Source organism: Natator depressus, chromosome 2 (genome assembly GCF_965152275.1).
Source record: "Natator depressus isolate rNatDep1 chromosome 2, rNatDep2.hap1, whole genome shotgun sequence".
Classification (NCBI taxonomy): Eukaryota; Metazoa; Chordata; order Testudines; family Cheloniidae; genus Natator; species Natator depressus.
Window position 1 is genome coordinate 141709084 of NC_134235.1, and position 12212 is coordinate 141721295.

Genomic DNA, 12212 nt, shown 5'->3' on the forward strand with positions numbered 1-12212 from the left:
GTGAAGGATGTATGGTAACATGGAAATACGCATCCTGGAGGTCGAGGGCTGAGAGCCAATCTCTCTTCTCCAATGCCACGGTAACCATCTTGAAACTGGGAATTGGTCCTGCTTCAAGCAGGGGGTTGGACTAGATGACCTTCTGGGGTCCCTTCCAACCCTGATATTCTATGATTCTATGAAACGCTGAGTTCTGATAAACTTGTTTAGCTTGCACAAGTCCAATATGGGCCTCCAGCTGCCCGTTTTCTTTTGGATGAGGAAATAGTGTGAATAAAACCCAGTCCTCCTGTGCTTGGGAGGTAGAGGTTCTACAGCACCGAGTTGCAGGAGGGGATTTCCTGCTATAGTAGGTGCTCATGAGAAGGGTCCCTGAAGAGGGACGGGGAAGGGGCGGTGGGTTTGTTGAATAGAGGTGAAGGGGATGGAATAGCCCTTGCATATAAATTTCCAGAACCCATTTGTCCGATGTAATGGTTGCCCAGACCGAATAGAAAGGTGTTAGGCGGTCTCCAAATGGACTGGAATCGGGAGATGGTTGCGATAATGGAATGTGAGGGGCTCTCATGCCCTCAACCAACACTAAAAATGCCTGTCTAGAAGTAGATGGGTGGACATGGCGCATTGCCCCGGTGTCTGTCGTTGTCTTGGCTGACGATGGTAGCACTGTCTCTGCAGCTGGGTGTACAGAGCAGTACAGAAGCACTGGGTGTGTCATAAATATAAGGGGAAGGGTAAACCCCTTTAAAATCCCTCCTGGCCAGAGGAAAAATCCTCTTACCTGTAAAGGGTTAAGAAGCTAAAGGTAACCTCACTGGCACCTGACCAAAATGACCAATGAGGAGACAAGATACTTTCAAAAGCTGGGAGGAGGGAGAGAAACAAAGGGCCTGTGTCTGTCTGTATGATGCTTTGGCCGGGGACAGAACAGGAATGGAGTCTTAGAACTTAGTAATCTAGCTAGGTATGTGTTAGATTATGATTTCTTTAAATGGCTGAGAAAATAGCTGTGCTGAATAGAATGAATATTCCTGTCTGTGTGTGTTTTTTGTAATTTCAGGTTTTGCCTAGAGGGATTCTCTATGTTTTGAATCTAATTACCCTGTAAGGTATCTACCAACCTGATTTTTCAGAGGTGATTCCTTTACTTCTATTAAAAAAGTCTTCTTGTAAGAAAACTGAATGCTTTTTCATTGTTCTAAGATCCAAGGGTTTGGGTCTGTAGTCACCTATGCAAATTAGTGAGGATTTTTACCAAACCTTTCCCAGGAAGTGGGGTGCAAGGGTTGGGAGGATTTTAGGGGGGAAAGACGTGTCCAAACTATGTTTCCCAGTAAACCCAGATAAAGTTTGGTGATAGCAGTGGAAATCCAAGGGTAAAATAATTTTGTACCTTGGGGAAGTTTTAACCTAAGCTGGTAAAAGTAAGCTTAGGAGGTTTTCATGCAGGTCCCCACATCTGTACCCTGGAGTTCAGAGTGGGGAAGGAACCTTGACATGGTGGCAGAGAGGTGGGATTAACCTGAAATCCTTTTGAGATCAATTTGAGATTTTTTGAACCAGAAAAACAGATTTTTAAAAAGGAGATTTTTTTTTTTTCCTTTGGGGCTGCTGGAAAGGAGGTCCAACTGAAAGCAGCTAGTTTTTTCTCTGCTTTGGGGCCAGAGCAGAGACAAAAGGGAATTACCTTTGTGAATTGCAGGTTTTCTTTGCCTGGAGGCAGAGTAGTTAACCTCCTGCAGGGAAATTCACAGTCTTAACTTACAACCTGAGGCCCTGTGTGCCGACAGTACCAGGGCAGATTTAGCGGTCGGAGATTACTTTTTGCATGGTGATTCTCCCTGGCTGGGGGAGGAGTGAGCCCGCTTCTTTGTTTTCATGAGGGCTGGGTCCTTTGTGCTAGTCTTAGAGGAGGATCCCATGTCCAACACGGCAGCTGGTGAGTGAGTGAGCTGGTAGGGAAGGGTCCCCTGCTCATGGTCAGAGGCAGGACGCAGGGATTTCTCCAAAGCATCAGTTTGAGCTGGAGTTCCCTAGCCTTTCTGGTCCTTGACCTTAGCTTTTTGCAGTGGTGTACTTCTGCATAACATGAGTCTCCCCCAGGCAGCGAACACACTGGGAGTGTCCATCAGAAGCTGGTACTGACAGTCTACAGGTGATGCAATGTTTAAAGCCTGGAGAGCCAGGCATAGCCGTTTGAAGAGAGTCTCTGGTTATCGTTTTTTAAATGAAAAGGGAAGAGACAGGAACCCCGCAGGGAAGAGAAGGGGTAATTTCAGGCAAAAAAGGAAAGGAAAAAATATTCTGAGGAAAAGTATTCTGAGGTGCAGCTGTTCCGACCGAAGCCAACGGTGGCAAAGAAGAAACTGGGGGACAGCTACACACAGAGCAGCATGCGCTGGCTGCAGCGTGTGCGTGGCCAACCAGGGCATTGCTACCTTAAATCTCTGACTAGAAGCGCAGAGGCGCTCAAATACCTAAAAGTGGAGCACTCACAGGGACACTTCTCAAAGAACTAACAATTTTGGTTCTGTCCAACCTGATCATCTTTATAATGCTAGATATCAGGGAAAAGGGAGGGAAGTCATTTTAAAAAAAAAAAAGTGTTGGTTCCAACAGAGCTGAAACCTATCCAAGAGGAAGCTTCAGTGCTCTTGTGCAAGGTATGTGGGAATTTGAAGTTTTGTTCAGACACAGAGAGGTCCATTACTGGGTGGCTGCATCTGTGCTCTGGACACAATGGGTTTCAAGGATCACAAAAAAATCTTCCTCTCCATTCTCATTCTTTGCCAGGTGCAGCACAACAGAAAAGATTAGACTTTGGATGTACCACAGCCCATTTTCCTGTGTCTTCAGATAAGACCAGAGAAGATGCTCCCCTCCTGCTTCTTGATGTAATACATGGCCATGTAGAACAGGTGTTTACAGACCACTCCAAGTCTTGAGGACCCATTGTACTGCCCTGAACTTCAGTAAGCTAACACAGCCTCTGGACTTCCAGATGTTCCAGAGGGCTTATACTTGGATGTCTTAACATGTGGGAATTCTATATTAGATTTCTTCTTGACAGATAAAGAAGTACTGATCACAGAACTAAAAAATGATTACTTAGGTACAAATGATCATGACTTAATCACATTTATAATGTGCTAATAGAATAAAATCCAGATCAATGCTATGCATATTTGGTGCTTTAAAAGGGCCAATTTCACAAAGCTGAAAATAATTGAGACAAATCAGCTGGGAGGAAGAATTTAATCAGAAAAATGTGAATGGTAATGGGAATTGTTTAAGAACACTTTACTAGATACACAAAGCCCCAATTGATGAAGACTAATTAAAAACAACCTGGTTTAGGGGGGAAGTGAAGCCAGCTATCAAAAATAAAGTTATATAAAACAAATGGAAGAAAGGGGAAGTTGATAGCAATGAATATAAATGGGAAGGTAGGAATTGTAGAAAGTTGAAAAGGGAAGTAAAGAATCACAAACGGGATTTTATGGCCAGAAGAGTAATGGCAATAAGTGGGAGTTTTTTTAAGCATACTAGGAACAAACAGAATCCTTACAATTGTATTGGTCCATTACTAGGTGGAAATGGTAGAATTATCATTAATAATGTAGAAAAGAGTGTTCAATAAATATTTCTGTTCCGTATTTGGAGAAAAACAGATGATAAAGTATCCTACTTCTTCCACTCCATTAATACCTCAGGAGCATGTTAAACAGAAGCTACTGAAGTTACACAGACATTCTAAAACCAGTAGGTCCGGATAACTTAAATCCGAGAGTCTTTAAAGACCTGGCTGGACCAGCAATGCCAATCTTCAGTAAGTCTTGGAGCACTGGGGAAGTTCCAGAAAACAGCTAACGTCATGTCAATATTTAATAACGGTAAATGTGATCCTGGTAATTTATAGGCTTATCAGTCGGACATCAACCCTGGGCAAGATATTAGAGTGGCTGATACGGGACTTGCATAATAAAGAATTAAAGAAAGGTAATATAATTAATGCCAATCAACATGGATTTATGGAAAACAGATGTGGTTAAATTAACCTGATTTTTTTTTAAAATGAGTTACAAATCTGGTTGATAAAAGCTAATAGTATTGATGTAATACACGACTTCTGTAAGGCATTTTACTTGATACTGCACGAAATTTTGATTAAAACACTAGAAAGATATGAAATTAACATGGCATACATTAAACGGATTAAAAACTGTCTAACTGATAGATCTCAAAACATAACTGTAAATGAGAAATCATTATTCAACAGGTATGTTTGTAGTGGGGACCCAAAGGAATAAATTCTTGGTCCTATGCTATTTAACATTTTTATTAATGACCTGGAAGAAACCACAAAATCACCACCGATAAAGTTTGCAGATGACACATACTGGAGTGGTAAATAATGAAGTGGACAGGTCACTAATACAGAGTGCTCTGGATCGCTAGTTAAGTTGTGCTCAAGCAAACAATACACGTTCTAATATGTCTAACTGTAAATTATATAAATCTAGAGACAAAGAACGTAGGCCATACTTACTGAATGCGTGTTCTATCCTAGGAAACAGGGATTCAGGGGTTATAATGGCTAATCAACTGAAGTTGAGCTCCCAGAGCGACACTGTGGCCAAAAGAACTAATGCAAACCTCGGATGCATAAACAGGGGTATCTCGAATAGGAGTCGAGAGTCTATTTTACCTCTGTATTTGGCCTGAAATACTGTGCCCAGTTCTGGTATCCACAATTCAAGAATGTTGATAAACTGGAAGAGGTTTGGAGAAGGTTAAAGGGTGACTTGATCACTGTCTATAACTACCTACACAGGGAACAAATATTTAATAATGGGCTCTTCAATCTAACAGAAAATGGTATAACATGATGCAATGGCTGGAATTTGAGGCTAGAAAAATTCAGACTGGAAATAAGGTGTACATTTTTAACAGTCAAAGAATTAATCTCTGGAACAACTTACAAAGGGTCATAGTGAATTGTGCAACACTGATAATTTTTAAAGCAATACTGCTTATCCTTCTAGAAAATGCACACTGCGAATTATTTTGGAGAACTTCTGTGGCCTGTGTTACACAGTAGGTCAGACTAGATGATCCCAGAGGTCCCTTCTGGCCTTGGATTCTAGGAACAATGTGCACCCCAGTCCAGAATAGACATCAGTGATTATTACGATTAAAAGGGATGGGGCAGAGTAAAGGATACCTCCTGGAGAATTTTGTTCCTGTTCTACCACCAAGAAAGCTGCTGGAGCAATTGAAGAGGGACGGTCTGTCTCCTCTGAAAGCAGTGCATATTTAGTGTGCAGTGTTCTGCCACCTAGAGCTGCAAAGATCTCATGTTCAGACGAGCAAACAATGCGACATAGGTCAATGAGGACATCAGACCTAATTGCCTTAGCAAACACTGTGCTGTCTGCACTGATTGTTCAGAGAATCTCTGATGCCCTTAAAACTTTCCTGTGCCAATGGTGATATCTGGGGGATCCACTCCCTGTAAAGGGCCAAGGAGATTGTGGTCTCAAGACCTTGGCAGAAGGTGCTGTTAAATCCATAGCAGGGGGAATCTCTCTTGAATCCTACAAGAAGGTTTTGGCTCACAAGCTGGGCTCATTCAGTACTACCAAAAGGCCCATTAGAGTATCAGGCTCCAGGCCAGGGATCGTCAACTTTTTGGCACGCGGCCCATGAGAGAAATCCGCTGGCGGGCCGGGAAGGTGTTTACCTGCAGCGTCCGCAGGTTCGGCCGACTGCAGCCCCTGTTGGCCTGGAACGGCGAACCGTGGCCAATGGGAGCAGCGATCGGCTGAACCTGCAGACGCTGCAGGTAGACAAACCCTCCTCGCCCTCGCGGATTTCCCTGATGGGCCACGTGCCAAAGGTTGCTGATCCCTGCTCTAAGCAACAACAGGCAAGAGATAAGTCTGGACCCACAACATCTCTCCCCCTTCTGGTCCCGAGAATGAAGGCAGAGCAAGATGTACATTGGGTAGCAGAGTGGGCCTCATCCACACAGAAAGGACTGGACGTGGGTCTCAGATTCTGGTATGATTGTTGGGCAAGAGGTATACTGCTTGTAGGCTTTAGGGGGTTCAAGATCCAACACAATCTCAGTAAGGGGCCCAGTCCCAACAGCAGGTTATGACTATTTATACTACAACTAAACAAACTACGCTATTTGCAATATAATGTACAAGGCTAGGGTTTGACCTGAGGACACAACAGAATGAGTTCCGTTCCATTTGTGGCAGTGACAAAGGAAAAAGCTGGTGGGGTGGAGGGTGCACTCCCTTATATAGGGCAGGTCAATGATGTCACCTTCATACGAGATCTCTCCTCACCCAACAGATACTGTTTTTCAAGGCAGTTCAGAAGCTCAATGCCAGAGGTGTCAAATTCTATGAGTGGCAATCAGAGGCCCTCAAGTAGAAGTACCAATTTTAAGATTGCCTTACAACCTTAATTCTGCTCCCTTCTGCGTCCACCCAGTCCACTGAATGAGAAAGGGATTCTATCGGAAAAAAACAAATATGTGATCATGTAAATTAAAGACCGCATCATAATGCAAACACACAAGGAGGCAAAATTAAGGTTGTACAGGCAACTGTAAATGTGGCATTTTTAAACTCTTGAGTACTTGACCTGCAATCTATATTTTAAAGACAGATTTTTTTTTGTATGTAATTTTCTAAGGTTTGTTGGGATTTTTTAAAAGGAAAAAGATAAACATGTCTATTATACAATTGTAACTACTAACCCATCATGCATCATCAGCAGGTTTGAACCCTAATCCTCCAGCACCGCATAAACTCCTACAACTTGAGATACAGGACAAATGAGACTAGCAGGCAGAAAGAGTATGCTGATCTCAGAGTGGAAATAAGTCACTCGTATCACATACTGGGTCTCCAGACCAGTCCTCACCTCTGCCTGCTGGATGTAGGGGGCCTCCTGCCTTATGTGCTTGCCCCATGGGCAGACGGGAGAGGCTGCTAGCATATTCATCTGCTGGGTCTGAGGGGCTATGGGAGAAATCCAGCCTGGTCGTCTTCGTGCCCTACACTACTACAGATGCTCTGATAGCACCCAGATGTTTCCAATTGCTGCTGCAGTGGTATAGGGCCAGCTCTTTAGAACATTCATGTTAAGTTATTTTGTCATTTACCAAAATTTTCAGAGTAAAGCAAACTGAAGGTAAACAGCAATTTTTAACTGTTAAATACCCAAAATATTTGTTTTAAAATTCTTCCCCTTCCCTCCACAAGTTAAGAAAACTCTGTTACCATGCAATGATTACACATCTTATCCTATTCAGAGTTAATCGGCATCAACATTTATAAAACTGAGTGATCCACAACTAAGGAAGCAGCTAGGATGTGCACGATTTATAAACAGAATTTGTTGCTCAGTTTAGTCTTCGCTTCTGGGCATGTTACTCAAACAAATATTTTAACTAAGGTGTAAATTTACACTATTCATCTGACTTGTAAATTATGCTGTAAATTTAAGAAATCTGAAGGACCCTGCAAAAACAGAACAACCACTTCAGAAACTTGCTCTGAAGCAACCTAGAACTGCTCCAACTCCTCTAGAATCACTCATCTCTTACTTTAGAGGTAGCAGTTCTTTTTATTCAAACCATTTAATATTTTGCACTGTTGGAAGAATCTGTCCCAGAGAAACATGCACTACCAGCCAAAACTTCCAGTTCATAGGGATTTACAGAACATAAATGAGAAATGATGTGAAAGTTGCTGAAATAGTCACTGCAATGGCACCAAAGAAAACTAGAAAAACCCCAAAAGAATCAGTAATTACACATTTTGCTCAGAAGTATATTATTATACTACTGTTTTCTTCGGCCTGAGCTACACACAGTTGTGTGTGCCTTTTTTTTTTTTTTTTTAAACTGAAATGGTTATACCGGTAGAACCTCTAGTGTTGCACACAATTATACTGTACAAAGGTGTCTTATACCAATGTAGCTTATTCCCTTTCACATACGGGAATTGTTGTATTGGTATAATACACTTTTATACCAATATATAAAACTCTTTCTACACAAGGACGGTTACACCATTAAATATAACAGTATAAAGCAGTACAACTTGTCTAAAGACAAGTCCTTTATGAAATGTACACAGATTCAGAAGTTTATAATGGAGGCAACTCATATTACTGCGTCAAATGGAATGTAGTTATTGAAATGTAATACTTTTATGCACTAAAGTAACTATAGCCCATTACATTAGATATGAAACATACTGTGTATGCATATAAGTGTTGGTGTGTTACAAAGGTTTATCAGCATGAGTGAGATGGCCATATTACTTGTTAGGAGCAAAACCACAGGTGAGTTATGTAGGTCATCCGAGAAAAATAATCTCATGTGGGGGGGAACAACAATGGCCTTTATTTCTATAGAGATAAGGTGGGGGAAGGTATGGAAGGGGTGATGAGTTTTAGGATGGAGCAGAGAGGAAAGCTATGGTCATGTATGAGAGATAGTGAGAGTTAAGATTGGGAGGGAGGGGGGGAAAGGTTTTATAAAACCAGAGTTAAAACAGGAAGGTCAGGGACAAGCTAATAGACTTGCAGGCAAAGTTTAAGAAAAAGAAAAAAGATACACCATCAAGGTTTTAACAAAATGAGACTTGACAGAAGTAAAAAAGCTATAAAAAGCAGCAGCGTTAGTCGTGAAATTTAACAGATTATGTGGGGGACTTGTACAGTGTGCCTTCTTTGCCTTTAGTCTGCAAGTTGTATAATTAGGCTTTGATCTTTCCTAGGAATCAGTGCAGGCATAAGGGACCTACCCAAATAGTAAAAGTGAAAGTTACCTTTTCCCAACTGAGATAAGCACGCAGACAGTTCAGCACCTCTCCTCGTGCACGTTTCCTGACAACTAACTGCATAGCTTTGTTAATCACGCCTTGGAAGGAGAATATATCATCCCACACATTTGTGATAAACAAAGTTAATTTGGCAGATTCTGGGAAGTCTGGAAGAGAAATGAGAAAGGATAAATCAAAAAAGATAAACCTCTGAATACCCTTTTAAATTTACTGCTCAGATTGCAAAGGCTAACTCCTTACAGGTATTTTTCCAGTGTGTACAACAGGTACACAAGACAAATTAGCACATTTAAAACAAATTTTTGAGCTACTTTACTAAAATAATTTTCAGAAGATTAGTATACAATCTTGGCATATACACAGTACCTTCAAAATCATTCATCTTTTAAATAGGAATTGTAGGAACTGGTAACGCAATTCAAATTAATGATTTTTGGCATATTGTTAAAGATAAACCCAAGATTATGAGATCTGACAAAGATATTTCAGTTTATTTTGTGCAGTTGACACTGTCTAGTTAGTTGCATTGTTTCCCCTTGTGTGGGGTTTCATTTTTGAACCTAGTAATACCTCTGGCCTTCACAAAATCCTCTGGCAAGGAGTTCCACAGGTTGACTCTGAACTGTGTGAAGAAATACGCCCTTAGGTTTGTTTGTCCCTTTGGCTGCCTATTAATTCCATTGCATGACCCCCAATTCTTGCGTTTTGGTCAACACAACCATCCATTCTGACCCCCGCACACAAAGGCTTCAGAATTTCTCCCACAAACTGGATTATCTCTTATTCTTTAGAATGATATCTAACATCACTTTAAAGACTAAGTGAAGGTGAGTCCCACCACTAGCCTCTGGTAATTGTTAATTACTCTAACGGCTGCAAAACCATATCTTATTTCAAGGTTCAACTTCCAACCACTGAATCTTGTTATACCTTTGTCAGCAAGGTTGAACCCCCTTCCTGCAATATCAGATATTTTTCCATTTATAAGTACCTATACCCAGTAACCATGTCACCTCTCAACTTTTTCTGCCTTTAGTTGAGTTCCTTAAGCCGCACATCATAAGTGTTATCTTATTCCTTTGTGAGACTGTCTACAAACTGAAATAAAAATAGTCGTATTTGGAGAGCAGGACTGGTAATTAATCACCCTCATCTGGAGGCTAGCTGGCAAGTACACCTTAAAACTCAAGAGGTCCAATTTCTTTTGTGTCCTGAGTAGATTTAAGTTTGAATCTCTCCTGACTAGCTGCTACTACAAGTGAACCTGGTCCCAGATGGGTGTAAATATATTCAAACCCCTTACAGGGGCCTGACACCTCCTGTCAACTCATTTTGAAGCAGCCACTGTAGATGCAGTAGTTCCTCATTTACGGGCATGGTGATCCCTCTGGGGTAGAAGCATGAATGATGTGCAAGAGTTTATTTCTCTTGAGCTACCTCTCCAACTGTATATCCAAGGTCTCCACCATGTGTTTCATGAGCTCCTTCAACACCTTGAATTCATCCACCAATGCAGCTATAGAAAGATTCACTTCCTCATCTGGGAAGAATGAGACAATAGCAGCAGGGATCGGCTCTTCTCCTCACAGTTGATGCTCTTCTTCATTATCTTTTTCTTGCCTCTACAGTATCCAAGACTGCACCAGCTAGTTTATCTGAGGTGATTTAATTTGTCTCTTCAGGGGAGAATGAACTAGCCCAAGAAACAGAGGGTGATGCAGGCTTTCTGGAGTATGGCTGTACACTCTGGATGTCCAATAGGGCCATGGCTGCTAAAGGTAGAAAAACTGAGGTAGGGGACACTTGGTGGGGGACAGGTGTCAGGAGGGGTGCTCCTTATGAGGGCCAAGTCTTTTTTTCTGCCTCTCATGGAATCCTCTCTAGACTCCTTTCCTGACTCCCACTGTGTTACCCATGGAGGGAAAGGTGGACAGGTGGTAGATGAGTCCCTACTATACCCAGCAAAGGAATAAACTTTCATTTTACAGCCAGTGGAGGAGAGGTTGACACTGGGGATACCTACCTAATCTGGCATACCAGTGACTAACTCTGATGGCCGAAAGTGTCCAATCTTGCATACAAAATGTGCATACTCAGTGAGCAGACTATGTGGACAATCACCCGAAGAAGAACTTGGTATCAATACAGTATGCTGAATGTGACCTTGTCTGTTAACAGTGTACTGTACCCTGTTAGTGAAGGATTTCTTCATATGTTAAAGACATTAGCAGCATTTATGTTCATCATGCATAAACCATATATGAAGAATTTTAACTACGAGCTCCATGGCCATGGACAGAGGGAAAGAAATACATGCACACATGGGATGGAAGGAAGCGGATATTGGTGAACATGAAGAAATTATCTTCATGATCATTCCGATTCTCCAGTGAACTCTACTGAAATATCTCATCACCACCTGCACCATGCAAGCAGGTGCTATGTTTGTTCTCAATAAGACAGGAGTGAAGGTTAGAAAGTTTCTTGAGAATCAGACAAGATTGCAGGAAGAAGGCCAATGCAAAAGCAGGCTACAGGGTTAAGAAAATCCTGGTGCTCCAAGAGAACAAGATTAGAACTCTCAGCAAGTCCCCTTGGTGATTCCCATGAGATAAATGTACCAAGTAGGACAGGGATTCTAACAGTGTTTAAAACAGAATGTTAAGCAATCATATGTTGCAAACAAACGTTTTGCTATGATTTATTTAGATTTAAATAAAAATTTAAATAATTTGTTGCTATTTACACAGTTTATTCTGCATTTCTCTACACTTGAACACTGAAAAATCAATGCAGACAATTTTAATTTTTGATATTCACCTTCAAGTTCTTAGAACTACAATGTGTTTTGGGATTGTTTGCTTGAACAGCTTTCGTTGGAGTTTAATATCTATGAAGCATGTGATGAAAACAATCTAGAAAGAAAAAGCATACAAACACAAAATGGCTATGTCACACCATACCTTCCTTAAGTAAGCTGTAGCAAAAGAGGCGAGCTCTTTCCAAATCTCCCAACTGCCGACAGATTCCTACGTATACTCTACATAAAGCCTGAGTAAAACTGTGGTTCAAAGACATCTTCTGAGTCTTCAGTTTATTGAGAATAGCATGCAGCAGTGGCTCTGCTAAATGCTGTAACACACAAAAGCGATTTTTACTAACATTCATTATCCACAGTACAGTTGACAGAACTTCACAAGTACTATTCTGGGTGTATGCTGAGTAAACAGTTGTGACATTGTCCTTGAAAAAAATACCATGCTCTTGGTAATTGTACTAAAAAAGGCACATGGTGAAACTTGCAACAAATTTAAAAAGATAAAAATACTAGTACCCAAG

General features: G+C 41.3%; 1 protein-coding gene across 2 annotated transcripts in view; it reads right to left on the reverse strand.

Moving 5' to 3' along the window:
- ICE1 (interactor of little elongation complex ELL subunit 1) overlaps window positions 1-12212 on the reverse strand; it is an 80591-nt gene that overhangs the window by 33071 nt on the left and 35308 nt on the right. For both annotated transcript variants that reach the window (XM_074945077.1, XM_074945078.1), the window contains exons 15-16: window positions 11837-12005; window positions 8859-9019 (exon numbers count right to left, since the gene is read on the reverse strand). In XM_074945077.1, the coding sequence (XP_074801178.1) occupies window positions 8859-9019; window positions 11837-12005 (330 nt within the window). The remainder of the gene's footprint in view (window positions 1-8858; window positions 9020-11836; window positions 12006-12212) is intronic.